Raw genomic sequence first — 27,666 nt, 5'->3', positions numbered from 1 at the left:
GTGTTGATCAGGAGGTGGTACTGCTACACAAAGATCTGGGAAAGTCCTCTGTTCTCTGCATAGTCGTCATCGGTGATCAGTCCAACCATTGCAGAGTTATCAGAGATGATCTGCAGATAGTCCATAATCCACTCCATCAGATGGAGGTCCACACCAGCCTCCTCCGATTTGTGTTTCAGAAGCCCCAGTTGGATGGTGTTGAAGGCACTGGAGAAATCACAGAACATGATCCTCACAGAGCTGTCGGGCTTCTTGGGTGAAAAAGAGCTCGATGTAGGAGGAAGATGACGGCATCCTCTACTCCTGTGCCGTGTCGGTAGGTGAACTGCAGCGGGTCCAGGGAGGTTCCCACCGCGGAGCGGAGGTGACCCAGGACCAGTCTCTCCAGTGTCTTCATCAGATGGGACGTTAGGGGCAACTGGTCTGAAGCTGCTGAGGTCTTTGGCATACAGTGTCTTGGTACTGGTACCACGCAGGAGGTCTTTCAGAGCCGTGGTACCAACCTCAGCTTGAGGCTCAGATTGAAGACGTAATCCATGACTTACAGTTCACAGTTCACTTGAACAGGACTTTAGGAGTCTGGAACTGATGCCATCTGGTCCGGCTGCTTTCCTGGCCTTGATCTTCCTGCTCTTTTCTCACCTGGGTGCTGGAAAAGGAGGGGTTGAAGGAGTGTCACAGGGTGGTGTGAAGTCCAAAGGGAAAAACGCTGAAGCGGAACTCCTCCATCTTCCTCCTGTAGCTGTCCTTCCCCTCACAGATTTTCCTCCTCAGCTACTTCTGCACCCTCCTTAGTTCCTTACTGTCCCCTGATTTAATCGCTCTCTAAGAGGGAAGAGGACAGGAGCTGTCGGCAGCAAAATGCCCGACTCCGTCAGAAACGTCAAGCTTCCCCGAAGAAATAAGGAGGAAAACAAGATATGCAGAGGAGGCAAAAAAGTTTGTATAGGGAATAAAGACCGAAGAGAAGGTGAGAAGATTCAAGCCATGTCTCCCTTCGCTGATTATGGACAACATGTGTTCACGTGTTGTCACCACTTTCCAGTGTCTCGTGTTTTCCTGCAAGTGCTAGACTGAGTACCCGTTCACCCGTTCTTGTGTTTTGACTCATTTTTTTCACAATACACACCTCAGGTTCACAGGCAGCCGCCACCATTAAAACTGTTAAAAGGTGGACAGATGAGGAGCGCGTTGCTCTGCAGAGCTGCTTTGAAGACACTTATTGGTAGGCTCTCTGTGAACCTCATGGGGAGGACATTGATGGACTGACAGACTGCATCACAGATTATGTTAATTTGTGTGTGGACAGCCATGTACCTGATAAAATGTCTCACTGCTTTCCTAACAACAAACCATGGGTCACTTGTGACATCAAAGCCACCCTGAATGAAAAGAAGAAAGCATTCAGGTCCGGGGACAGGGAGGCAGCTAGGAGAGTTTAGAGAGCTGTCAGTCAAAATCAGGGAGGGGAAGGAGGCCTACAGGAGTAAACTGGACCACAGACTTCAGAACAAGTGAATAAGACGCCACGTCCCAGAGTCCTCAACGACTACAGACCCGTGGCTCTGACCTCTCACATCATGGAGGCTTTTGAGAGGCTGATCCTGGACGGTCTCTGGTCAAACCCTCAGTCACCCTCATATCAACCCCATCTAGGAGTGGATGACGCTCCATCGCACCCACAACCACCTGCAGCCTGGCGCCTCAGTGAGGATCATGTTCTTTGATTTCTCCAGTGCATTTAACAGCATCCAGCCTGCGCTGCTGGGAGAGAAACTGAAGGACATGCAGCTGGAGCCGCCCTGATCTCATGGATCATGGACTACTAGTAGTGTCACTAGCTGGTGATTGACTTTAGGAAATCTGTGCGTCCTGTCACCCCTGAATCCTGAATATTTCCAGCTGTTTATGAGCGTTCCTTCTTCATACCGACAGATGGCGCTAACTACCAATTAATACCGAATCAAGTCTGACCCAGTTTTCTCTGTCTGCTATTAGAGGGTTCCATCTGATCACACAACTCCCAGTTGGTAACATTTATTCTATATTTGGACCAAACAGAACCTGCGGACATAAACCAAGAGAAATGTTGCGGTCCAAAGCCTCCCACTCCTAATCTCACTGATCTGTTTTCAGAACCAGGTTGAACTCTGCTCTTCCAGAACCCGTCTTTTACAGGCAGAACAAAGTAGTGTGGTCTGCTTCATTAAAAGAAGAAACAATCTGAACTGGGACCAGTTTCACACATTTCCACAGGCTAAAACTGATGGTTCTGCTGTGCTCTGAACTCGTCTGGGTCCTCCAGCAGGAAGAAGTGGATAGTGCATAGTTAAACACAAAAACAGTTTGTTTGCTCTGCAGAGGCATGTGAGGGAAAACCATGGAAGTGGGTTTAGGGTGGTTCCAGATTTAGGTTTAGGGCGGGTCCAGACAAGTTCTGATTCGTTCTGACTCACTAAAGTAAAACAAAAAGCAGAAGTGGGCGCCGGCGGTGGATCCAGGCCGAGGGTGGAGCCGTGACTGATGCTAGAAGAATTCGAAGTTTGTCAGGATCCAGGGTCCCGGCCAGAGCGCAGCCACCGGACCAGAAGTGAGGACCCGCGCCTTCACAATAAGAGCCTCCGTGTGTCAGCAGCTGCCAGGCGTGTACTCACATACTTCACAGGGGTGCCGATACTAGCGGCACCGATACCTTAATATCTTAGTATTAGCAGTAAATTGTACTACGGATTGCAAATGACAGCTGAGTCTTTAAACGTTGACTTTAACGACGGGCTGCAGTGGTTTTATTTTCGAGGAGCCCACCGGAACTCCCACCCGTGCAGCCGTTCAGCCCATGTGGAGTCCCTGCGGAGTGAACGCTCCCTTCCTCTCAGCCTCCAACTTCACGCTGCAACTTTCTGCATACTTTCCCAAAGTTCCCAGGACCCCCTGCTCCAGGACCCAGAACCATGTCAGGCATAGCGACCACCCTGCAACATCACCGGGAAAGGAACCAGGGCGTCGGCTGCAACAGCCAAGCGGTGAAGTATCTGAACCAGGACTACGCGGTTCTGAGGCAGCGCTGCTTCGACAGCGGCCAGCTGTTCCAGGATGACATGTTCCCCGCACTGCCCTCTTCCCTGGGCTTCAACGAGCTGGGTCCGACGTCCTACAAGACCCGGGGGGTGACCTGGAAGAGACCCACGGTCAGTAGAAGTTCTGTTCAGTCTGTGTGGAACCATCACATGACCATTACTCAACTTTTTCTAACACCACGACCCGTTACAAAAATCCTTTAAAGGCTTTAAACAAACTTTACACTCACACACTTACTTGTTCTGATTCAGAGTGGACCCGAATCTGGATCGGTTCCAGACCGCAGTGACTCACTCGTGGAAACTTGCTGTGACGCATGATCCTGATCCTACTCCCCGAGAGCTTCAATGTCACGGTTTATGCCGGGTTTGGTGCGAAGATGTTGTGGTTCTGGTGACGGGAGCTTGTTATTAATGCTTCATAATATCATATGAGAGTGTAGATGATGGTTTGATGGATCAAAGACCGTTTGCCAGACAGAAGTCGGAACTGGACTCGGGAGCGTTGTGTGCGAGAACATTTGGACCCACCTGTAGGAATGGTGTGTGTGTGTGTGTGTGTGTGTGTGTGTGTGTGTGTGTGTGTGTGTGTGTGGTTGGGGGGGTCAGTCCTTCAGAAACTTGACAGTTCCTGGACTCATCACCTGATCCATGTAAACAGTGTGTGTGTGTGTGTGTGTGTGTGTAAGTCACTGAGAATCAGTGGTTCAGAGAAAAACAGGAAGTGACTCATTCTGTTTGCTGAGTAGCCGGAAGCTGCTGCACTTCCAGGGTGTTTGAGTTGTGTTCTGATTTGTTAGACCAGTGAAGGCATGTGGGCCCGGGGTGGTTCTGGTTCTGGCTCTGGTTCTCACCAGCTGGGTGTGGTGTTGTACCTGTAGAGCCTCCCTCTGATTGGCTGCAGGCGTATGTGATGTCACTGTGTTTCACTGCAGGAGCTGACGACTGACCCCGAGTTCATCGTCTCTGGAGCCACGAGGACTGACATCTGTCAAGGAGCTCTGGGTGAGAAACTGAAGGGAGCAGTAAATGGTTCTGATAGAACCAGAACTCATTTCATCTGGGTCCAGGATTCATCTGCCTCTTCATCAGTAAACACAAGACCCAAAACACTGCCAGCCCTGTCCTCATCACTGTTCATCATTTGGATGGACGGTTTCAGCTTTTGTGCCTGTGCCTCCTCTTACTTGTCCTCAACCCTCCAGGTGACTGCTGGCTGCTCGCTGCCATTGCCTCCCTGACCCTGAACCAAGACGTTCTGACCCGGGTCGTCCCACATGGACAGAGCTTCAAGAGAGGGGAGTACGCCGGCATCTTCCACTTCCAGGTACTAATACATGCTATATGGCTACATGGCTAAAAAGTGAATCTGAACCAGAACACAACCTACCAGTGTTCTGCCCCTCTCTGCAGTTCTGGCAGTTCGGGGAGTGGGTGGACGTGGTGATTGACGACCGGCTGCCCGCAAAGGATGGAGAACTGCTTTTCGTCCACTCGGCTCAGGGGAGGGAGTTCTGGAGCGCGCTGCTGGAGAAGGCCTACGCCAAGTAAGGCCTCGTAGAAACTGGACACTGAAGCAGTCGGTACCACACAGACTGTGTTCTTCAGAACCTTCTGGGTGTGTGGTGTTCTGGCAGGCTGAACGGCAGTTACGAGGCTCTGTCTGGAGGAACCACCACCGAGGGCTTTGAGGATTTCACCGGAGGGATCGCTGAGGTCCACGAGCTGAGGAATCCTGGTCCACATCTGTTTCACATCATTGAGAAAGCTCTGAGCCGAGGATCCCTCATGGGCTGCTCCATAGATGTAAGTCCAGTGCATGGTGCCGAGTGGGGAGATCCTGACAGTTCTAATGTTCTGGTCATGAAGCCCAAGGCCGGCACTGGGTTTGATATCAGTGTAACTGTGTATTAAACTAGTGTCAGTGATCGGAATGTTCTGACCCGGTAAGGCACCTCATGCTGACGGATCACAGTAAACAGAAGCAAAGCAAAAGCAGAACCGGACACATTACCTATGGGTCGGTCCCGTTTTTAGCACTTCAGCTGATGAACCGGTTTGATGAACAGCTGCTCCTAGTAAAGGAACATGTGCTGAGTCGGATTCTAGAAATCACAGCTTCATGTGATGTCTTTGTAGCTCTGAGATGACCTTTGGCTTTGGTTTCAGATCACCAGCTCAGCGGAGTCGGAGGCTGTCACCTCTCAGAAGCTGGTGAAAGGCCATGCCTACTCTGTGACGGGTGTAGCTGAGGTGAGCAGCATCAGGACCAATCCCCCCGGCCCCGCCCACTTGAGGTGGCTGCTGAGCAGTGGTGTAATGTTGTGGTCTGCAGGTGGATTACCGTGGTAACAAGGAGAAGCTGATCCGGATCAGGAACCCCTGGGGTCAGGTGGAGTGGACTGGAGCCTGGAGCGACAAGTAGGTAAACCCGACAGCTCGTCCTCAGCAGGTGTGTAGGTGCATAAATGGAGCAGACACGGTATCGACGAATCTACCTGGAGCCGGATCCTCCCTGTCGGCCGCGGCCGGGAGGAGACGGATGAGCCTCTGACACTCGTCCTCCAAACACCCTGAAGGGTAACACACCCTGATGCTGTTTATATAGCTTCCCTTCAGTGTCACGGCTGGTCTGGAATCTGATTTCTAAGCGCAAACTGAAATGATTGTTGCTGGACCCTGACTAAGTACCAGTGCCTAATGTGGACTGTTTGCTCTGCAGCTCGATGCAGTGGCACCAAGTCAGAGACGAAGACCGAGAACGTCTGAGCCATCGCTCAGAGGACGGGGAGTTCTGGTAAAACCTTCCCTCTTTTCCTCAAACCATTCACCGTCCGTTTCTCCGGGTGACGTTAACCCTCGGCTCTGTCTTTCAGGATGTCTTTTTCAGATTTCTTGCACCAGTACTCGCGGCTGGAGATCTGCAACCTGACACCTGACGCTCTGACAGATGAGTCTCTGTCTAAGTGGGCTCTGTCCAAGTTTGAAGGCAGCTGGAGGAGAGGCTCCACCGCAGGAGGCTGCAGGAATTATCCCAGTGAGTCATCTTGTCAGACGAGGCGCGGGTCCAGAGACCTATGCTAGATGTGCATTGACCGTGTGTTTGTGACTCAGACACATTCTGGGTAAATCCCCAGTTTGTGATTAAGCTGGATCAGGAGGACGACGACCCGAATGATGGCGAGAACGGTTGCAGCTTTGTGGTGGGTCTGATCCAGAAGAACCGCAGGCGCCTGAGGAAAATGGGAGAGGACATGCACACAATTGGCTTTGCCATCTACGAGGTGAGGATGTGGTTGCTGGTTTGGATAACTGACCGTTCAGTGAATCGGACCCTTGTGACGCTTCTTTTGTGCTCGGTTGCAGGTTCCCGACGAGGTATAAACAGCACTTATCATCAACCTGAACATCAGCTGCAGGATGTGGAGCTGCTCCGTGTCTTCTCACATGTCTGGTCTCATAATCATCTGTCTCTCTGACAGTTCCGTGGTCAGAGGAACGTCCACCTCAACAAGAACTTCTTCCTACGTAGTGCCTCCACCGCTCGCTCAGAAACATTCATCAACCTGAGAGAAGTCTGCAGCCGCTTCTGTCTCCCACCCGGAGAGTACCTGATTGTCCCGTCCACCTTTGAACCGCACAAGGATGGGGACTTCTGTGTGCGAGTCTTCTCTGAGAAACAGGCCGACTTCCAGTAGGTCCCATTCAAACCACTAGATTCCAGACCATCTAAGTCCTCTGTTAGAGACAGTCGGAATTCTTAAACACATGGCTGCGTCTGCCCGATGAGCTGTGGCCCCGCCCACACCCCCTGTTAAATAAAGTCTGCTTGTTCCTGCAGAGAACTGGACAGTCCCATTGAGAACCGAGTAAAGAAGGTGATGTTCATGTTTCACGGCGACTGTACTGGTGACACTGACTTTACTCTCTGCATCGGTTGCTGAGGCTGCGTGTCCTCTGTCCTCAGATCGTCATTACTGAGGAGGACGTGGACGATCGCTTCAGGAGTCTGTTCGGACAGCTGGCAGGAACGGTGAGCTGCTGGTGTGAAGCCACATGTCCCATGTTAGAGTATGTCTTCTTCTTATTATTATTAGCAGCTGCCAACGTCTAACTAAAGTGAACCCTCTGTCTCTGCAGGACAGTGAGATCTGTGCCTTTGAGCTACAGAGGATCCTTAACAAAGTGGTGACAAAACGTAAGAAAAGAAGATTAAAGCTGAGACCAGGATGTGAGGTCCAGCTGTGGATTCACCTGTTTAAACTGTGTGTGACAGGATCCGACATCAAGACCAGCGGCTTCAGCATCGCCACCTGCCGCAACATGGTCAACATGCTGGATGTATCCTTCCACGCAGACGGTTCTGGTTCTGTCTGTCTGTTAGTAAAGGGAGTTCAGGTTTAGTCAGCCCAGTAGATGGCAGGTTAATGAGACGATTCTCTTCCTGAACTGGTGCTGCAGAAAGATGGCACTGGGAAACTGGGTCTGGTGGAGTTTAAAGTGCTTTGGACAAAGATTGATACCTACCTGGTGAGTTTTTACCGGACTCTACTGACTGTAGCTGACCAATCTGGGTCAGACAGCAGGAGACAGAAGGACAGAATAAAACAGAACTCACCAGTTATGAAAACTGACTTTAGATACTCATTCGTTGACAGCAGGATGTGAAAACAGCAGACAACACCAGGACGACTGTGAAGCAAAACACCGTTTACGTTAATCTCATTTAACTAAAAGTGAATGTTTTAGCTGCAGTACCCAGTTCAGTTGACATGACTGAACTTATCCATATATATGGACCTGCCCGGATTTGGTTCTGCTGAGCTTTAGCCTAATCTTGCCATTGTTAGATAACAACTTCACCAATTTGTGTAAAACTAACCAATGTCACATAGGTATTAAAAGTTTAGGCTAAGTCTAAACTCTAGACTCGTAGTGTTTAGAAGCAGGTTCTGCGTGTGAGCAGCCTGAAGGTGTGATTGGACCTGTGTTCTGTGACAGAGCGTCTACCGGCAGAAGGACGTGGATAACTCTGGGACCATGAGCTCCACGGAGATGAGGGCGGCTGTGGAGGAAGCTGGTAACACAACAAACGCAAGCAAAGTCTCTGGCCTGTGGCATGCTGCTGCTGCTGCTGGTTCTGACCCGGTCCAGGTTTCTGTGTATTCTAGGTTTCAGTCTGAACAACCCACTCCATCAAATCCTGGTCGCTCGTTACAGCGAAGCAGATCTCACCATCGACTTTGACAACTTTGTGAGTTGTCTGGTTCGTCTGGAGACCATGTTTGGTGAGTCGTGACCAAAACTACAGAACCTGTCCAGAGACACACAACATACATTCTGACAGTGTTCTCTCCACAGACATTTTCAAGGTTCTGGATAAAGACAACTCAGGAACCATAGAGCTGAACATGGCAGAGGTGAGAAAACCAACACCTAAACATTGGCTGCTCAGTCAGAACCTTATCAGTAAATTAACTGACACCAGCAGTAAAGTGATCAAACATCAATCTGAAGATGAGTAACTGTGTGACATTTCAATTCTCCAGTGGCTCAATGTGTCTATGCTTTGAAGAAGAAAGAAGAAGAAAGAAGAAACCCTTTATTGGTCATTATCACATACAATGTAACAACGAAATTTGTCTACTGCATTTAACCCATGTCAGGGGGGAGCAGTGGGTTGCCATGCATGGCGCCGAGGAGCTAGTGTGAGGTGTCTTACTCAAGGACACACTTGGTGCAAGCCACTTGCTGGCATTGGAGCATTGGTTTGGGTGGCAGAAGGTCCCAGGTTCAAACCCCCACCAGAGCACAAAGTGTGAGTCTGAGTAAGACACTTTGCACTTGCTCCTTGAGTAGCCTTGAATATCAGCCTACTGCTCCCCCAGGTGATTGGTTAAATGCAGAAGACAAATTTTGTTGTTACATTGTATGTGATAATGACAAAGAAAAGAACCAGAACCAGAAAGCGACAGAAGCTGCTGGAGAGCTCAGTTTATTCATCATCATTCAGATTAAGTTTCATAATCTTGAATCAGGCTTCAGTAAAGAAAAGCATGTGGAACACATGTTGTACAGGGTCTGGGTTAGGAAGCGCCTTAGTCAGAACTGAGGCTTCCCTCAAAAGAGATTTTATTTTAACTCCTAATCTTTTCATCTCATACTTCAGACACACTTAGAACCAGGTATTATATCTTTACTGGTCCTGTTACACTCTTCATTCTGTAAAGTGCCTTAAAATGATTTTGTCTGCTGCGTTGTAAGGTCTTAAACCTAACCTTGTAAAGTGCCTTGAGATAACCTTGTTGTGATTTGGCGCTATATAAATAAAATTAAATTTAAAGGATTTGAATTGAATTGCTTTATGGCACGCATTAGACGAGGTTGAACCATAAAGATGATGACCTGTTTCCTCTGGTGTCAGTGTAGAACCTAGAGGATTCTGTGTGTTCCAGCTGTGACCTGTCATTACCACAGTACCAGCACCACACAGGCTGGGAGCAAGTAGCTCCAGTAGCATCCAACCCAGGCCAGAAATACTAGAACAACCTAATGGGTGCTGGTTGTTTAAGCTGCAGCTGTGGAAACATTCTCTATTGACAGAAGACAGGAAACATCTGTGCTGACCCACATTTTATTTCTTTTAAAACAAAGAAATGTGCAGTGTTATAAAATCAACTTAAATGAGAAGCCTTTAGCCTGAGCCTGTCATCCAATCAGATGGGGTGGTGGGCAGAGCTTTGTTGCCTCCACTGTTAGATGCTCCCTCATTAGACGTTGTCACTTTATGATATCAATGCTTCTGTCTCTGGAGGGCAAATTGCTCCGCCCACCTCAGAACCTCCTCCATGTTAATGCTGTTTCCTGTTCCCTTGGCAACCAAAGCCGAGCCCCCAGCAGCCCCCCCGAAGTGATGACACAAAGCCACTGCCCAGTCAGAGGCTGGAAAACACGGCGAGTCCTGAAGAGGGAGAACACAGCCGATCAGACGCAGACAGACCCCGTTAATGTGGCCCACAAACACTGTGACAAGGGATACACACTTGTAACCATGGTAATGCTACAGTGACATCACCAATAAGCGGAGCCTGTTACCTTGGGGACCTGGCAGGCACACAGAACCTTTCCAGAATGCCTCTGGTGAGCAAGCAGCATCACGTGACTTTGAGGAGAGGCGGCGCTCAGCTGGTTCACAGTCTTCATCAACACCTGCAAACATCACATACTTCACGGTTCTGTCCTGTGTTGTTCTGATGAGACCCGGTTCTGACGTACCGACAGAGAGTCCGTCTCCACCCAGTCCACCAGCAGCTCCTTCTTGCCATTCTTACCCAGCAGCACCTGAGCTCTCACTGCAGCCTGAGCAAAGCACCATGGGAAAACACAGTCACAACTTGAGGGGCTCACAGTACAACCCACCCAACGGCATCCTGGGCAGAACCAGCACTTCTCACTCAGGCTCTGTGTTAAAGTATTCTACTGAAACATTTGTACACAATCCTCACCCAGAGTGAAGGGTTTGATTGATTGGTCCAACAGCAGGAGGCATTGTAGACTCGGACCCGGCACCATTACGTGTGAGGTCGGAATAGTTCTCCACAGTTCTATATCAACAACCTTTACATGGATCTGAACCCAGAACCTCTACCCAAAGCCTCAAGTGAAGCAGTGACTTCATATGCTAAAATACAAACACAACTATTGTGTCCACAGCATTTAAACCTGGTCTGCGTGTCTCACCTCCTTGCTCTCCAGTTTCCTGACGACGGTGTTGCTGGACCTCTGCAGGGCCTTGAGGCGACTCTGCAGGTCTCTGCGCTGCCACTGAGGGATGGATGTGTTGTCCACAGCCTGACAGACACAGCTCAGAATTAAAGGACACACATCAACATAGCATGATTCTTTAGTATATTAGCAAGCTGCAGTGCATCATGGGCAGGTACCTACATCGGAAAGGACCCCCACCTCCTTGGCGAGGGTTTGGGCAGAGTCAAGGCTGGCGGGGGTCGTGGCAGACAGTCTAGTTGACAGCGAGTCCACTTCTTGGGACAGAAACTGACCAGCCTCCCGAGACTGAAGACAACGTCCAAACTCATGAAACAAATCGCTGACAAACTAACTGACTAACTAACTAACTTACTAACTAACCACATTTGCTGCATTCATGAGACTGACCCGTGCAGCGTCTGGACCCGTCACAGCCACAATCCGGCTGATACCTTTCACTAATTGTCTCTCTGAGATGATCACCAGGTCCAGGATGGAGCCGGTCAACAGCAGGTGCCTGAAAGGATACGGACTCATCATTGGCGTTTACAGATAGGACACCACAGAAGAAGATGGAGGTTCTGACACAAGCAGGTTGATGAGAGCCAGACTAATCAAATCCTATACTCAGACTGCATAAAACAATTTTACAAACTGTCAGGTCTTAATCAGGACAAAGGACCGGTCTGTGACTCATGAGCTGGTTTAGAGACCGGTCCCCTCACTGACAGGTGACAGACCGGTCAGTTTTATTCTCACGTTCCACAGCACAGCTCCACAGACGTCTGCCTGTCTGTCTGGTTGTCCAGTAGCTCAGAGACAGTGACGCCGACACACACCACTCGGACAGGGTCAGGATACGCCTGCAGAGACAGACAGGCACTCAGAGCACCTACAGACAGCCTATGAGGAGGAATAAGAGACAAGCCACTCACCTCGTCCACCGTCCTTAGTCCTCTGATGGTCCTGGCCTGGTGCAGAGATAACTCCTGGCTGTGGACAATCTGATTGGCTGAGATGATATCATTAACGCACTGTTCCACCTGTTTCAGCTGAGATGCAGTCAGAGAGACCTGAGGAGGGAAAGACCATGTCAAATCCAGTATGTTCCTATGTCAACAAACCCAATCCCATCTCACCTGTGTTTTCATAATCAGGTAGAAACTTTGTTCTGTCACAGTTCAACAATTAATGGGGTGAAACATCAGCTAAAATGAGTCAAACAGCAACAACACTGATACAAGATCATCAGTCCTGCAGCAGGAAACTAAAGTTACACTACAGTAGGAGTGAGGTACTTAAGGGATGATGTATGACCTTGATGCTGAAGTCAAAGCGGAGGCGATCCGCTGAGACATGAGATCCTCTCTGCTGAACTGAAGGACCGAGAACTTCCCTTAGAGCGAAGTTGAGGATATGAGTGGCTGTGTGATTGGTCATGCAGGACAGTCGGTGGCCCTGGCGACAGAGAACAGGTCTGAGAAATGCCAGGCAGGACATGCTGAACCTGAAGCTGCTTCATGAGTGAGCGTGTACCTGGTCCAGGTGTAGGCAAACCTGGTCCCCAGTTTTCAGGCTGACAGCTGCAGTTACCTGATGGACCACATAACCCCCTGCTTGCACCACTGCCTCCACAGGAAACAGCACATCCTGAAACACGAGGACATGGAGTCACTCCTGGACCCAGCAGGTGCCCACATCTTGTGTCAGCTCACCTGCAGTCCGTTACTGGTGAAGTAGCCCTGGTCATGTGACTGCCCACCCTGCTCCGAGTAGAAACACGTCTGGTCCAGGATGACCCCACACCGCCGGCCCTCTGTGACCTCTGACACCAGGGTCTGGCCGTCATACAGAGCAAGGACGGTGGCGCAGCATGCTGGGAACACTGAAAGAAGGGCAGGCATGTGTCAGTGATATGAACACACAGCCAATTACCTGTAACAGCACAAGTCTGTACCGTATTGGTCCTGGTCCAGCCTGTACTGGTATTTAAGGCGGTCGTCTGTGTGTGGAACCGCAGACTTCTGCAGCTCCGCTAGGCTGACAACATCCAGCATCACCGGACACTGAACACCGGACTGCAGGTCAGATACCACCTGAGGGACACACAATGATAACGTCTCTTGCCTGGGTGTCCTCAGGATTCTTTAATTGTCTGTACATTGCTTTGTATTATATATCGTACCATGACCACGATACAAACCAGCAGCACTGGGTGAGACCAGATCCTGCAGAATCAGACTGCCTCACCTTCTGGTGGTCCGAAATGAGCCGCTCCAGCTCCTGACCATCCACCTGGACTCCTCTCTCCTCCAGCATCAGGTCTACCAGGTCCAGGGGAAAACCCAGGTCCCTGTGCAGAGACCAGGCCACTGAAGCTGACACACACACACACACACAGACACACACACACACAATCATCATCATTACCAAATGAGAAAGATCACATGACTAAAGAATTGATGCAGCATTTACTGCTTAGGTGGACGATGAGAGTAGTAGTGACTGACCGGGGAAGGCTTCCTGTCTGTGGTCCATCCTGCTAAGTGTGCGCTGGATCAACCTGGTTCCCTGCTGCAGAGATGACAGGAACTGAGCCTCGTTCTCATTGATGATGTCTATGATCTGTAGAGGGAACATTTCTGCTTCACCACCAAACCACTGCTTCCCCGTCTTTAGGCAGACAGACTGAAAAGTCTGAAACTAAAATACCAGTAATGGTTTTACTTAGTCAGAACCAGGCTCACCCTGTCCGCCTCCCTGTAAAGCTCTGGATACACATCACCCTGCAGAGAAGGCAGGATGGTGGTTACTATCCTGTGTCCAACTGTGCAACTGGAGACAAGTTAGAGATTAGCCCAGACCAGAGGCATTACGAGCAATTACCAGTATTTGGGTGACTGTAGGGACCAGGCTGCCCAGAGTCCCCTGAGGAGCCTGAAGGACCTCAATACAGAATCGAACAGCCCGCCGCAAAATCCGTCTCAGCACTAGCCTGAAACAGACACACAGACAGAATTATTATTATTACATTTAGAATTAGATTTAACAGCTGACTGACAGTTGGGAGGACTCACTCAGCTCCTGACATTCCTGGATGGACTCCATCAGCGATGCAGACTGATAAGGTGCGGATGTGGTCAGCCACCACCCTGTACGCTGTGTCCACCTTGGCCTGGTCTTCTGCACCTGTCCTGCCTCCATACGGTTCCACCTTTGACCTCTTGAAGTTTGAAGTTGAGTTTGACACACATCAAACTGTGACAACGGTAAGGGGAAGATTGGTTTATTGCTGAATGTGTACTGTGGGAACCTGGTGGATGGCGTGCAGCAGCGGGACGAACAGGTCTGTGTCGTAGTTAGAACGCTTGCCTTGCAGGACGCTCACCAGTCTCTCCAGTCCCATCCCAGTGTCCACATTGAACTGGGGCAGAGGCTGCAGATGCTGGTCCACTTCCCTGAATACAGAGACAGACACTTCAAGGGAGTGGACCAGTACCACTGGGTCAATGTGATGTACACTTGTGTACACACCTGTTGTACTGCATGAAGACCAGGTTCCAGATCTCCACCACATCAGGACTGTCAGCATTCACAAGTTCTGTGGCATCTCGCCCCCCCACATAATCATAGTGGATCTCAGTGCAGGGACCACATGGGCCCGAGTCGCCCATCTCCCAGAAGTTCTCCTTGAGGCCAAACGGCAGGAGGTGACCAGGGGGAACCCTGAGGTTGTTCAAAGCAAAGTTAGGACTTGTGATAGACTGGAGGACTGTGTGTATTAACAGTAGGAGCACAGAAATCAACCACTGACTTTGGATCCAACCGATTTGATTGATTTGAATTAAGTAGCACAAATCACAAGGTAAACAGAGACGCACCCGAGGTCTAACCAGATCTGTCTTGTCTCCTCATCAGCAGTTAGGCCCAACGCAGTGTCCCCAGAGAAATAGGACACATAGAGTCTGTGTGCAGGTATCCCATAATGCTCAGTGAGTAGGCTCCAGGCCATAGAGCACGCCTCCAGCTGAACACACACGAACATCCATCAGTGTCATGGTCACAGCACCCACCAGCACAAAGGAGCACACCAACCTTGAAGTAATCCCCGAACGACCAGTTCCCCAGCATCTCGAAGAAGGTGTGGTGGTACAAGTCGCGGCCCACGTCCTCCAGGTCGTTGTGTTTGCCTCCGGCCCGAACACACTTCTGACTGTTGACCACTCTGCGGTACGAGGCCATCTCGCTGCGGGGGTCCGCCCTTCCCAGGAACAACGGTTTAAACTAGAACACAACGGAGGGTTAAACTATGAACCTGCTCCCCTTGGACTAGCACCTGTGCTGACTTATTAACACTGTTGGCGTAGATTCTTTACATCACCTAATCCCCTTCAGAGTCAGTGAAACACGGTTCGAGTGTTTATGGACCGCTGTCACAGACAGGACCAGGCCGGAACAGTCCGGACCGGCTCTTAACTCACCTGGTTCATACCAGCGTTAACGAAAAGCAGGCTGGGGTCTCCTCTGGGCCGGACGGAGGAGGACGGGACCAGCATGTGCCTGTGCTTGTCCCTGAAGAAGTCCAGGAAGGTGCCCCGGACTCGGGCTGCAGACAGCTCCGGAGCATCGCCGCTAAATGAGCGAGCTGAGCGCGTAGAGTGAAGGTGCGGAAGTGCGCGGAGCGGCCGGAACCTCCGGATCATCGGTCTGAGCATCGAAAGAGACCAACAGCACCGGTGAAAACCTAAATCATGTTGACATAACCCAAAGTCGTAGGTTGCGCATGCGCAATGTGGTCGTTTTGTCTTCCTCGATCTCCGGCTAGTGTTGGCTGAACTTCAACTCCCCCTTCTGGTCACAGCGCACATTACCTTGTTTTATTGATTACGCCGATTTCAATTACGTCATGAATAGCTTTACTTCGTCAGTAGCACCCACCATCAGAAGCCCATCCCCTAATGTGATAGGTGCTCTGAGACATAATATGCAACGAGACCAAAACGTTGGTGGTAGAGTCTTCTTCTGTTTAGATTTTATGGCGGTTGGCAAGCTTCCATTGTGCATTAGCGCCTCCTATTGTAGTTAAAAAACTAACATAGCGCTAGTGATGGGTAGATGAGGCGTCAGGAAGCGTTTCGACAAATTGCAAAACAGTATTGATACTGTGCCGATACTGTGTCACTGAATACTGACACCTGCTGGACCTTGAAAATTCCTACAGGCAACTTGGTGGAAAGACTCATCTGACACTGATTTGATGACTTAATATAGACAATAATATAATTTAGGTCATTGTATTTTATATAGTATTATTTCATATCTTACACATACATAGCGCCTACACCCACATTTCTAGAATTAAAATGATCTTATAGAACCAGAACCGGTTCTATACCTCGTCTTCTGCTTCCATACTCAAAACTATCTTCAAGTCCAGCTTGTTTTCTTTTCTCTTTTAGACGTTCTATCGTTCTTTACCTTTGTATTATTAACAATAGACCACTTTTCTGACGACCTTCTACACGCTGCAGTTTCAGACTGCGCTCAAGTGAGCCGTCATTCGTTTAGCCGCGCTTCAAAAACGTCTTGCGCCTGTGTTACGCACTTTACAGCAGAAATGCAGCACAAAACACGCTCGTTGCTACTTCCTCTTGTCATAACGAGACTGTCTGGTCTGTTCAAAATATGGAAAACTACGAAAGACAATATTGCATACATAGAAAAACTGTCGCATTATAGAGATCTGTGTACCTTTACCGTGTATTTTAGTATTTATTAGCTTAAACTGACATCCAATGTTAAAGAGTATTAGTTTGGCTTAGATTACAATGATTTTGGTCCATAATGCCAGACTCACACCAGTACGTACTTGCACTAGAGGTAGTACACTATAACTTTACGAAGATGTGTGTACTTTTACTCTACAATTTAACATTCATTTTTTTTTAAAAGTACCATGTCATACTGTAAAATTTGATGATTATTACCTGTAACTTCATTTTGATGTATAATGCCAGGCCCAGACCACTTTCTCCTTGTTCTACTAGAAGTGTACTATAACCCCACAAAGACCCATGTAGTTTTATTATTTTAGTATTTAAAAGTACCATGTCATACTGTAATACTGTATGGTCCTTACAGTCAACTTTGATGGTGAACAACTTGATTTTGGTGCACAATGCCAGACCCAGACTATATGTCATCTTTTGATATAAAGAACTGTGAGTAAGGCTAGGCAGGAATACAGACATTAAACCCTTTTATTAACAACTGTTAGGACTCGAAAGTGTGACTTTTAATATTTTTCTAGCAACAAAAAAAAATTTGAGCTATGTCCAATGTTTTATATAAAGTCACGGAACACAGTCAAAAACTGAACACCATTGTGTGAAACATATAAATAAAATTTAATACAAAAATGAACAAAATTGTAAGACAAATAGGATACATCCTGTAACTTTCTTTATGGTTTATGAATCATTTACAAATATAGCAATTCCAGTCTTTAGTTGTTGCTTTCTTGAGTGTGCCTTTATCTATTTGTAAGCACTCTGCATGAAACCACGTGCAACAGTCTGTACACACTGTATCTGTAAAAGGGCATCTGAATGAAACTGTTAAGTTCGATAAGCCAGGACGCAAAAACAGCTATTGAGGTACATTGGGACAGTATTTACTGCTCAATATATGCCCATGAAACTTAGACTTGATTAAATTTTTCTGTTGTTATTGTTATGTTAGTTTTTTTTCTTGATTCTGTCATTTCTGCACACTTTTCTTCAGAAATTTTGTCTTACAGCAGCAAAGAGACACAGAAACCCACAGGCAAAGCAGGATAGAATAAAATAGACAGCAGTTTTGACTGTACAAGAAAAATAAAGTGGGAACTTTGAGTTTGGAAAACAATTGGGCATATCTACAGCATGGCACACTGCATATTAATGGATGGGAGATGGATGATACATTTTAAATAAACGTTTGTTACTGAATATAATTATATTTGACAAAATATATATTATAAATATTATATATTTAATTATTATTATTAAAATATTTACATCTTTCCATTTCTATTTAAAAAATAAATCACATTTTCTGGTGATACTGTTTAAAGAAAGATCCGGGACAGGTGGACAAAATGTGCCCTAACTTCTGTCAGGAATCAATGAAGATCCTGATCGTAAGCATGAGACTATGACCAGACTATCAACTGAAACACCTGCGACAGATTCACCTGAAAATACGATTCAGGGAAAAACTGACCATTTTACAAACTATCATGTTTAGCATGAACAAACTAATGACATAAGCAGTAAAATCTATTTCTGACAGTTTCACTGAAATTCTGTAGAAACACTCAACAGTTTATCTGTGTCCATTTAAATTTGAGTTAAATTTGAGACCAGACGGTCAGCAGTTTGCTACTGACAATGCAACCCGAGATTTCCGAGCCCGGTGGGTCCCTGAACGCCCCGGCAGCGTGGCGGCTCATCAGACGTGATTAAACTCACCTGGCTGCGGCGGCTCGCGCTGTCGAACCGAACCGTGTCAGGTTTCCGTTGGATGCTGTCGTCAGTTTACCGGAGGTGGGATGCAGAAAGGCCTCAAAAAGTACTTTATCAACATGGACGAGTACCTGTCCAGTCTGGGCCTGTACCGGAAGATGGTGGCTCGGGACGCGTCCAGTCTGTTCCGAGCCGTTTCAGAGCAGGTGAGGTCAGCGGTGATGGGAACAGAACCGGGTCTGGAGACACCCGCAGCTTCTGCTCGGTTCTACCGGTAGAGACTGAGTACAGGGTAATACCTGGCTGTGTTGCAGTAAAAGTACCGGTCAAAGTCATTTGTAGTTTACATACGTACTGGAAATATGAGTTCAAGTTCAAATGTTTAAAACAAAGTTAACTACTGAGAGTACTGAGGAAGCGACGCGGTCCGGACAGTTCTGTTTGTTACAGGAACCAGACAGAAACATTACAGCTTTGACTCATTCACTGAAAAATACTACTGCTACTACTACTATTACTGTAAGCACTGAAAGTACTACTGCAAATACTACTGCTACCACTGTACAGCATTTCAGGTTGTTTTTACACAATAACACATTTTTTTCATAAAAATTAAAAACCTACTGATGAAACGCCTCTTTAGCTAGTGTCTACTGTTGGTCAATAATGGATGTTCTGGTTGTGATCGCCCCAGTCTGTAAACTGATGTGTATTTTTTTAGTTGTATTACTCTCAGAACTACCATCAGAAGATCCGCCAGGACTGTGCCAACTTCATGAGAGCAAACCGGTGCAACTTCGAACCGGTGAGTTCACAACATAAGGGGTTTAATGTAACCTGAAATGTCACGGCTTACGTTACTGACAGGGAAGGGTTCACTGCATTCAACGGCATAGAGTCAAAGATGATCAGTACCAAAGGTCTTCAGTAAATGCACATGGACCGTTTGATAGTCCTTGTCCCTGGAACATACTGCTTTAACACTGACGCCGACCTGAGCCCACCAAGATTTAAAGACATAATACATGGTCTGCCTCAGACTCGCTATGCATTTTTTTTTCCAAACTATAGTTCCTAAATATTTGTGATTCCAAACATTCTTTGGTGGAAATCCACAAAAATAGCGATAACTATTCTGTTTTCTCTCTCAGTTTGTAGAAGGCTCTTTCGAAAAATACCTGGAACGTCTGGAGGATCCAAAGGTGAGCCAGTCTGACCGGTCACTCCCAATCAACTGACCTGTTTTACCTGAGAACAGGTGGAGTCACTAATGGTCTTGTCTTCAGACAATGGTCTGGTCTCTGTCCTTGTCCTGTTAGATGTTAGTGCTGCATTTGATACAGTTGATCACAGAATTCTTTTACAGAGATTAGAACATAGCATCGGAATTAAAGGAACAGCACTGGGATGGTTTAAATCCTATTTGTTGAACAGATTCCAGTGTGTTCATGTTAACGACAAATATGCACAAGGGTTAGCTTTGGAGTACCGCAGGGTTTTGTGCTTGGTCCAATACTATTCAGTCTATACAGGTTTCCTCTAGGTGATTAGGTTAGTATTCGATCTATAAATTTTCATTGCCATGCATTTGACAGTCAGTTATAGTTGTCTTTGGAACCAAATTAAACCGATCAATTAGTTAACTCTGTTTAAAAGATGTCAAGTCCTGGATGTCCTGTAAATTCCTTGAACTACATTCAGATAAAACAAAGGTTTTTTTAGTTGGACCTAAAAATCGTAGACGGGCACTATTGAATCAGATGGTTCCTTTTGGATGACATAATGTAGGTTCTACTGAGGAACCTTTGAGTCAGCTTTGACAAACAGCTCTCCTTCACATTATGTATTAAGTCTCCACAACCTCCTCCTTCTATCTAAAGGAAAGTCACTAAAATAAGGAGCCTCCTTTTGTCACAGTGATGCTGCGACATGACTCCATCTGGCTTAGGGTACAATATAAAACAATATCACTTAATTTATCCCACAAAGGGAAATTCTTTTGTTCTCAGCGGCAACAGTTATGAAAAAGAACAGACAAGACAGGGAAAAAAGAACAATAATAACAGTTTTGACTGTGCAAAGATCAACTTGAAGTAGTGAAGTGAAGAATACTGTTTGCTTGTTGTGCATGTTTGCAGTGTTAAAAAACACAGTTGAATGGTGGGAAATAGATAGACATTGCAGATCTTCCGTACACACAGTGAAAGTGTGAGATGTGAATAACCCTGGACCACTGTAACTCCCCACTCAGTTTGTCCAATGGCTTTTTAAAAAGCTGCATCCAGAGTCTGTAAGGTCTTGAACCTACTTTTTACATTTTTATTATATCTTTTTTTCTTCCAGTATTTGGCAACTTGGTGCTATGTAAGTCATGTGAATTGAAATTGTGTAGTTGTGACCTTTGACCTCTCAGTTAGTCTGTATTTTCAGGAGACTGTGGGTCAAGTGGAGATCAAGGCTCTGTCTCAGTTCTACAGGTGAGACAAGCTTCTACTTTGCAAGTTATCATTTTATATATTCTTGTCATGAGGAGTAGTATGTGATGTGATGGTGGAAGTATGTGTGTTTAGACGTTGCTTTGTGATCTATCGTTACCCGGGAAAACCAGCCACTGTGATCTCTGAGGATGACTTCATGGACAAGGTGATGAGACAGACATGACATCACATAACTTTAAACTGTTGTTTGATTAAGCTCACTGTCCTTCTCTTGTTGCTTAGGTGACACTGTGTTGTTCCATTAATGGCCACTATGACATAGTTTATCAGAGAAGTTACCCAGCCTCCGCGGCCCTCTGTCAGTGTGAGTACTCGTTAATGTGATGACTGTCTGTACGGTGCCTAAGCTCAGTCACATTCAGTGTGTGTCTGTCTGTAGCGGTGTTGTACGAGCTGCTCTACACCCAAGTGTTTGGGGTGGAGGATCCAGAGGTCAGTCAGGCTATGGAGGCCTTCAGGATTGGAGGTCGTCGCTATAGAAACAGTCCATCAGTGTGTAGCGATGTGGACGTTGGCTACGATACGCCCGAAGATCGAGGACAAAGGTAAATGCATGCTGGTCATCATTTATCTACAGTATTGGTGCTGATCCGGACCGTCATCCCACAGAACTGTCCTAGTGCTGCTGTGACAGCAGCTGAGGGGCCATTTAGTCTCTGCATGTTATTCTGATGGGGAATCAGCAGGTTCCTCCTCCTCAGTTTGTTGTGTGGTGGACTTAACCGTGGGTGTGTTTGATTCGACTGCAGGGAGGAGGTGGAGCCAGGTGGCTCTGCAGAGGACAAACCCAGACCCATGATGGAGGACACAAAGGTGGGAGGAGAAGCATTCAAACTATATCATGCCTGTTATGCAAACTTGTTCAACGAACAATGGAATTGAACCAATTAGGTGTTGGGGGCAATTTTCGCACTTAGCAGCAGCACCTGCCAACAAGCTTCTATCTGTTTCATGATCATCCAGGCCCCTTCAGATGCCCCCCCACCCTCCAGGCTCACACTACCCTACAAAGTGATGAAGTCTTTGGATGGAGAGGTTTACAGAAACTTGGAGTTTGATGTGTGGCAGGACACATGTAAAGGTAACTATCTCAGGCTCAAAGTTGTTGTGTGGCTGCCCTCAGATCCATAATGTCGAACACAAGCATGTAATGCAGTGGCTCACAGCCTGAACCATCACCTCCAGCTGAGTAATGTGATTACTGTGTGACAGAGATGCAGAAGGCCGATTACATGGTGTTTGCAGGGAGACAGTATTTCCTTGGTGACAAGTGTCAGGTAACCAAAGCACACACATCACCATGTGCCAGGTTGAACAACGCATGAGAATATGCTGCATAAAGTGCCCTTCGGAGTGTACACAAGCACTAAGCAGCTTCTGAGACAGATGAAACTACTGTAACGTAGCACATGTTACTTAACAGCTATAATCTGGATCTACAACATGCTGACTAGGTCAGAGTTTGCCCAGGGTCGCCATGACGAGCATCAAACGGCTCTGACGCAAAGGTCAGGGGTCATTTTCATCACTTGAGTAGAAAGTAGCGGCGCTGCTTTCCTGGTCGTGTTCCTGGGTTCTGCAGGAGACCACATCCAGCCAACCCCCCCCCCTGTTTCAGGTGCGTCTGGAGCCAAAGGGAAAGTTCTTCAACGCTTTCATCCAGGAAGTGGGGACACACTCTGCAGCGGTCACCGTCTTCATTGAGGAGCTGGGAGAGAAGTGAAACACGCACCACATCACTTTGCAGATCCTGCTCTCATACATCTGTGAGCTTCAGATTAACGGTTCCTCTGTCCCCTGCCAGACATCTGGTTCCCCTTACTGATGTGAAACCAGTGAACCCAGTTCCTGCATGGAACATTGCTGCTCCCACCAGAAAAGGAGAACTGGGTATGTTCATGGGCAGCAGCTCTGACTCAGAAACTGCCCCTGTCCAATCTCTGAATCAAGAAACCGTTTGTCTGTTTTTGTGGCTATGTCAGACCCGGACTCTCGTGGTCAGCGGCACCACCGCCATCGTTACTTTAGGAAGTCTCGGGGCGGCAGTGGAGTGAAGGGGGCGGAGCTGCTATTGCCTCCACCCTCTTCATACGGAGGCCCCGCACCAGTCACGCTGCCCCCTCGCTTCCAGCCAGCGGGCCACCCTCGCCCACCGCCCCCCCCATCACCAGGAGCCCTGACCTACGACCCTTATGCACCCCCACACCACCACCACCCTACCACAGCCAGGCCCCCTCGCTACGGCGTGTCCAGGTGGGTGTGGCCTTGAGCCCCAGACACCATCTAGTGATTAGTGGTTTGTTTTGTGGCTCCCACAACGTGTGTGTGTGTGTGTGTGTGTGTGTGTGTGTGTGTGTCTGTCTGTCTGTGTGTGTGTGTGTGTTTGTTGGATTCTGGTCAGAAGCTCTACTCGTTTCCTGAACCGTCACCTAATTGGCCCACAGCTGACTTACTACCACCCCGGGAGGCGGTATTACCATGACTATGACAACTACACCTTCAGATCGCGGTCAGAAATGGAAAATCTGTTTATTAACTAAAACTGCTTCACACTGAGCTCAAAGTTGCACATTCAACACCAGATGTTGAATGTGCAACTTTGGTGACACTAAATGTGTTTGTTGCTCCAGTCGAAGTCGGCGTCACCTGGCAGCTGCTCTCAACAAAGAGTGTCAGTTCAGTTTCTCTGAGGCGGTGGACGAGTCGGCTGACCTGGATACAGCCATTGCGTACTACCAGCTGGATGATGGCAGCGATGCCATCTTTCCTCCACTGCCGGTAGGACAATGTAGACAGGCATGACTTTAAATACATGAATAAATAAATAACTCAGTGGTTCTTAACCTTGTTGGAGGTAGTGAACCCCACCAGTTTCATATGCCCGTTCACCAAACCCTTCTTTGTTGAAAAATAACTAGGACAGATATGTTTACAATAACAATTGTGTATTAATAGCACTGTGATCAAAGAACAAAACTGAAAGAATTTTTCAAAAGAGCCATGCCCTTTTGTGGTACTACCACACTGAAATGGTTTTCATTTTTTACCTTATTTATTCCAAGTGGCAAAAGGATTCGGCCTCATTTCAACAGGTCGAATCTGTCCCTGATACGTAGCGTCCAACTCGTCATTCTGCAAACAAACATTAGCAGATCATCGAACCAATCAGCAGCGCTGCTGATGTGATTGTGTGTGTGAGAGGAGGAGCCAACCAGCTAAACGTAAAAACACGTCACCAACGTTTCTGGTGATATGGGCGTCAATCAAAACGACATCAAAACATGACAAAACTATCTCAAATATCATAATTATCATGTGTCTGGCAATACTACCACTAAATTCCCTGCTGTATAGATTGTCAGGGGTGTGATCAGTAACACTGATACGTTGGGAACATAGGTGACACGGACGTCACCGTTTGGTCTCTTTGGACTCTTTCCACAGGGTTCAGCAGTGGCTTCACCACCACACTCCGGACCCACCTACAGAGTTCAGAGAAGCTCGGGACCTGTTCCTCCTGCCGCGCCGCCTGGAAATACCCCAGTGTGTTCATCGGAGGAGGACCAGGAGGAGAGCAGTACCGTGGAGGACCAGAGTGAGGACTAAATCTGTAGAGCTCTGATGTTAAACTATTGTCTAATAATGCAGGGCGTGAGGTTCACCTTTGTTTCTGTTTTCAGCAGAGTACACAGAGGACTACATTTACAGCCCTCAGGGTGAGTACCGTCAGCCGGCCCGATTTGATTGGGCCCGATCATCAGCTCTCCAGGCTTCTGATTTGGACTTAACTATTTCAGATCAGAGCTACCAGACGTCAGGCGTTTATGCAGCGGCTGAGCTGACTACCGCCCAGGTAACCAACACAGATGAGCTCTGACCTATTGATGACCTAAGGGTTGTAGATGATACGTTAAACGGTGAACTTCCAGATAATTCGTGTGTCCACAGTGCTACGTAGTGGAAACATGCTGGTGACTTACATGATCTGCTCACTTACTACTTTTGTTCTGAAAGGACGAGCAGGAAGGAGGTACCGCTGACTCCCCCCCAAGACCAGACATCAACTACAACTACACACAGCAGGTACCACACCTTCCGTTCGTCCATCCGTATTCTCAACTCTTCCATCACCCAGCTCAGTCCAGTAGTTTTCCACCTTCACTGTAAACTGTGTTGGTGGAGGACTGCTTCCCCTGGGACCCTCATCAGCGTAGCTCCTGAGGTTCATGAACAGTATTGTGTCCGTACCAGGAGGAGGGTTTAAATCATGTTCTCCTGACCTGATTCTTCTTCCTCTGCTCCTTCCTCAGGGATCCAGAGGTCCCTGGTAACTGTGACTGTGTGTTTCAGGTAGTGAAGCCGCTCGCAGTGATCTGCTCCTCACCGTCTTCCTCCTCCTCTTCCCCCTCATCTCCCTCGTCACGTGTTCCTGCAGCGGCTCACCTGCCGTCTCCTGCGCACACACAGACACGCTCAGGTGTGTGTACACAGAAGCTGTGGGAACAGCTTGATGTATCTGCACTTAGAAGCTTTTGTTCCTCTACTCTGTCTTTAGTTGCCATGGCAATACCAGCAACCTCTCCCTGGCTGGTTAATGAGTTGGGCGAGCCTCTCTGCTCTGTGGTGGGACCGCCTCCCTACTCCTACGACCCTAATGGCAGTGATTTGCCTCGAGGTCAGAGGTCGATGACCTTTGAGCAGTTTGACTTGGTACAATCCTCAGATTTGTTATTTGTGTGTCTATTCTGTGTATGCAGACTGCAGAGTTCTTCAGTATTACTTCAACCTTGGAGTCCAGGTAATTGTGTTACTGCTATATTCACGTTGTGGCATCTGTTTTAGTTTCAGAGATGTGCTACAGTCAAACAGAAGCTTTGTTCTTCCTCACAGTCACAGATCCTCTGATTCTATTTATTAGCCATATTCTCAGCTGTTTGTGCTGTCAGGCCTACCTCTTTTATTTATTATGATGGTTCCTTATGACCCAGATACTACACTGTCCCACAGGGGTGAGCCGTGTTCGTTGACCTGCTCTGTCTGGACAGTTTGCTTGTGTCACAAGCTTCGAGTTGCATCATCATTTTATGTCTTTCTCAAACAAGGGTTGTGTTCTTGCTGCATGTGGTGTGTCCTAGCAGGGATCATTAAATGGGAGTTGACTTATGGCCTTTTTGTTTCAGTGGTACCATCAGAACTACTGGCAGCAGCAGCAGCAGCAGCAGGCCTACCCCTCTACCTCGCCTGAGGGTCCCTACACCTACCAGCACTACCCCCCGTATGTGGGCCAGGACCCCCCTCTGCATGGTGAGACCCACACTGGCTCTGATAGCTGCAGGTCCATTACCATCCACTGGTCACATATGAGCTCCACTGGCAACAGTTTAAAAAAGGTCTTTTTATTTTTACAATAAGTGTCAGACTTTTAAGGAAGGGTTTGTGCTTTGTTTAACTTGATTCACAACCTTGAATTATTTCACTTAATCTGTCGTGTTCAGTGTTATATCATCTCACAACAGGTGGGTTAGTTTACAGAACATCTGCATAGAGTTCTAAGAAATCCCCACTGAGCAGCACCAAGAGACACCTCCAGCAGAACCAGGCTGAGGGTGGGCGCCACCGGTTGGTGCCTTGGTGGATTTTACCTGTAGTCCAGACCCCATTCAAAGGAAACTATCCTGGAGCTACAGATTCATGGAGTCAGTGGTTCTTCATACAGACTATACTATCCCTCAGCCCGGGTCTAAAGCCGCCAGTAACAAGAATCAGCACATTTCTGATCTTTTAACGGTCGCTAAACAGGATCAGAGCTTTGTCTTGGTCTGCTTCCAGATATCATCGTTCACAATACATTCCCCAAAGTGGGCTTATTAACCCGGTTCTCTGTCCACAGCTGCCCCCCAGTCTTACCCCGAGCCGCTTCGGAGCGCTCATCAGTCCCCATCCTCCTACCCAGAACCTACCAGAGCAGGGGATGGGCAGACAGAGGGTCACAGCAGCGGTCAGTACTGATGTACCTTTAAGGTTCTGAGGCTCCTTCCTTAGGATTATAATGCAGACTTCTTTTCCTTAGGCCCCGCCCCTCCAGACAGCTCATCCTCCATTGGTGCTACTCCCTCAGGCCTCACCCTTTCCTCCACGCTTTTGTATCAGGACCAGGCTCCAGTGCCCCCTCCTACACTGTTGCACCTGCCTTATGAAGCCTCGCCTCCAACTGCCTATCTGGCCTCCATGCCACCTAACTCCCCTCTTCCACACCCTCACCCTGCGCACCTCCACCACTCCACCTACCACTGCCTGCCGCCTTCTACCCACTGGGGAGCCCTCCAGGCTGGAGGCCATGCCCCACGAGTCTACTGTCCGACCCCAAACCCCGCCCATATTGTTAGTTATATGACAGCGCCACCTCCACACCACACTGCTACGCACTACATTCCCCCCACCATCTAACTGTTGGTTGGTTTTTAGTGGGTAGTGCTAACTATCTCCAGAATGGTTCTTGCTCTGTGGAAAAACCTATGACCAAAAGGAGAAAAACATCTTTAAACTGTCAAATAATTATTTCAGATGTTTTGCCTTTTTGGTGAGCAGCTGTCATAGGGTTACCATGATGACAAAAAAAGCAATGGTTGTGTTGACTCCAGTGATTGTGGGAGCCGGCTGAAGAAAAGAGATTTTTGTTTGAAAGTGTTGGCCCCGCAGTGCTTTGGGCTCAGTCCCTCTTCACACGCAGGGATATATTTATGTTGACACCTTTTGTGTGGTGGTGTTTTTTGTTCTTTGGTGAATAAAGTTTGTTCTTCACCAGCAGATGAATGGCTT

At 47.9% G+C, this 27,666-nt stretch overlaps 3 protein-coding genes across 8 annotated transcripts; 2 read left to right on the top strand and 1 right to left on the bottom strand.

The window, feature by feature from the left end:
• The first annotated feature begins 2,494 nt into the window (after window positions 1-2,494).
• LOC114857498 (calpain-2 catalytic subunit-like) lies at window positions 2,495-9,423 on the top strand. 3 transcript variants are annotated; one of them, XM_055509852.1, is made up of 22 exons: window positions 3,048-3,188; window positions 3,330-3,449; window positions 4,013-4,082; window positions 4,283-4,404; window positions 4,491-4,624; window positions 4,715-4,883; window positions 5,247-5,330; window positions 5,413-5,498; window positions 5,800-5,874; window positions 5,954-6,114; window positions 6,192-6,361; window positions 6,444-6,455; window positions 6,560-6,771; window positions 6,919-6,955; window positions 7,045-7,110; window positions 7,218-7,275; window positions 7,354-7,418; window positions 7,539-7,607; window positions 8,079-8,157; window positions 8,249-8,365; window positions 8,439-8,497; window positions 8,627-9,423. In XM_055509852.1, exons 2-22 carry the CDS (start codon window positions 3,426-3,428, stop codon window positions 8,648-8,650), a joined length of 1,893 nt encoding a protein of 630 aa, XP_055365827.1. In that variant the 5' UTR covers window positions 3,048-3,188; window positions 3,330-3,425; the 3' UTR covers window positions 8,651-9,423. The 3 variants fall into 3 exon arrangements, with proteins under 3 accessions (XP_055365826.1, XP_029009861.1, XP_055365827.1); XM_029154028.3 differs by lacking the exon at window positions 3,330-3,449 and having other exon boundaries at window positions 2,505-3,188; XM_055509851.1 differs by lacking the exons at window positions 3,330-3,449; window positions 8,439-8,497; window positions 8,627-9,423 and having other exon boundaries at window positions 2,495-3,188; window positions 8,232-8,368.
• Window positions 9,424-9,697: 274 nt separating this feature from the next.
• On the bottom strand, window positions 9,698-15,656 carry aars2 (alanyl-tRNA synthetase 2, mitochondrial (putative)). Of its 2 annotated transcripts, none has more exons than XM_029153634.3 (22): window positions 15,326-15,656; window positions 14,940-15,128; window positions 14,726-14,871; window positions 14,379-14,570; window positions 14,158-14,302; window positions 13,922-14,067; window positions 13,731-13,839; window positions 13,592-13,630; window positions 13,355-13,469; window positions 13,095-13,222; window positions 12,802-12,940; window positions 12,560-12,729; window positions 12,381-12,494; window positions 12,162-12,302; window positions 11,780-11,917; window positions 11,604-11,707; window positions 11,226-11,361; window positions 11,025-11,150; window positions 10,818-10,928; window positions 10,353-10,436; window positions 10,173-10,286; window positions 9,698-10,038 (listed from the first exon to the last, which is right to left on the bottom strand). In XM_029153634.3, the coding sequence occupies exons 1-22, from the start codon at window positions 15,557-15,559 to the stop codon at window positions 9,871-9,873; spliced, it is 2,988 nt and encodes a 995-aa protein (XP_029009467.1). In that variant the 5' UTR covers window positions 15,560-15,656; the 3' UTR covers window positions 9,698-9,870. The 2 variants fall into 2 exon arrangements, with proteins under 2 accessions (XP_029009467.1, XP_029009476.1); XM_029153643.2 differs by having other exon boundaries at window positions 11,253-11,361; window positions 15,326-15,654.
• A 2,611-nt stretch (window positions 15,657-18,267) lies between these two features.
• Window positions 18,268-27,654, top strand: alg13 (ALG13 UDP-N-acetylglucosaminyltransferase subunit). Of its 3 annotated transcripts, none has more exons than XM_029153745.3 (25): window positions 18,268-18,555; window positions 19,071-19,154; window positions 19,501-19,551; window positions 20,780-20,826; window positions 20,920-20,992; window positions 21,070-21,151; window positions 21,227-21,392; window positions 21,597-21,660; window positions 21,811-21,928; window positions 22,060-22,124; window positions 22,466-22,566; window positions 22,652-22,737; window positions 22,830-23,100; window positions 23,252-23,356; window positions 23,478-23,625; window positions 24,292-24,442; window positions 24,528-24,563; window positions 24,645-24,700; window positions 24,862-24,930; window positions 25,198-25,324; window positions 25,403-25,522; window positions 25,605-25,645; window positions 26,028-26,151; window positions 26,738-26,845; window positions 26,918-27,654. In XM_029153745.3, the coding sequence occupies exons 1-25, from the start codon at window positions 18,436-18,438 to the stop codon at window positions 27,292-27,294; spliced, it is 2,790 nt and encodes a 929-aa protein (XP_029009578.1). In that variant the 5' UTR covers window positions 18,268-18,435; the 3' UTR covers window positions 27,295-27,654. The 3 variants fall into 3 exon arrangements, with proteins under 3 accessions (XP_029009578.1, XP_029009586.1, XP_029009571.1); XM_029153753.3 differs by having other exon boundaries at window positions 23,249-23,356; window positions 24,531-24,563; XM_029153738.3 differs by having other exon boundaries at window positions 23,249-23,356.
• Window positions 27,655-27,666: the final 12 nt, after the last annotated feature.

The sequence above is a fragment of the Betta splendens genome, chromosome 1, assembly GCF_900634795.4.
Source record: "Betta splendens chromosome 1, fBetSpl5.4, whole genome shotgun sequence".
NCBI lineage: Eukaryota > Metazoa > Chordata > Actinopteri > Anabantiformes > Osphronemidae > Betta > Betta splendens.
Note: the sequence above shows the minus strand (reverse complement) of the source record. Positions and strands in the feature narration are given on the sequence as shown.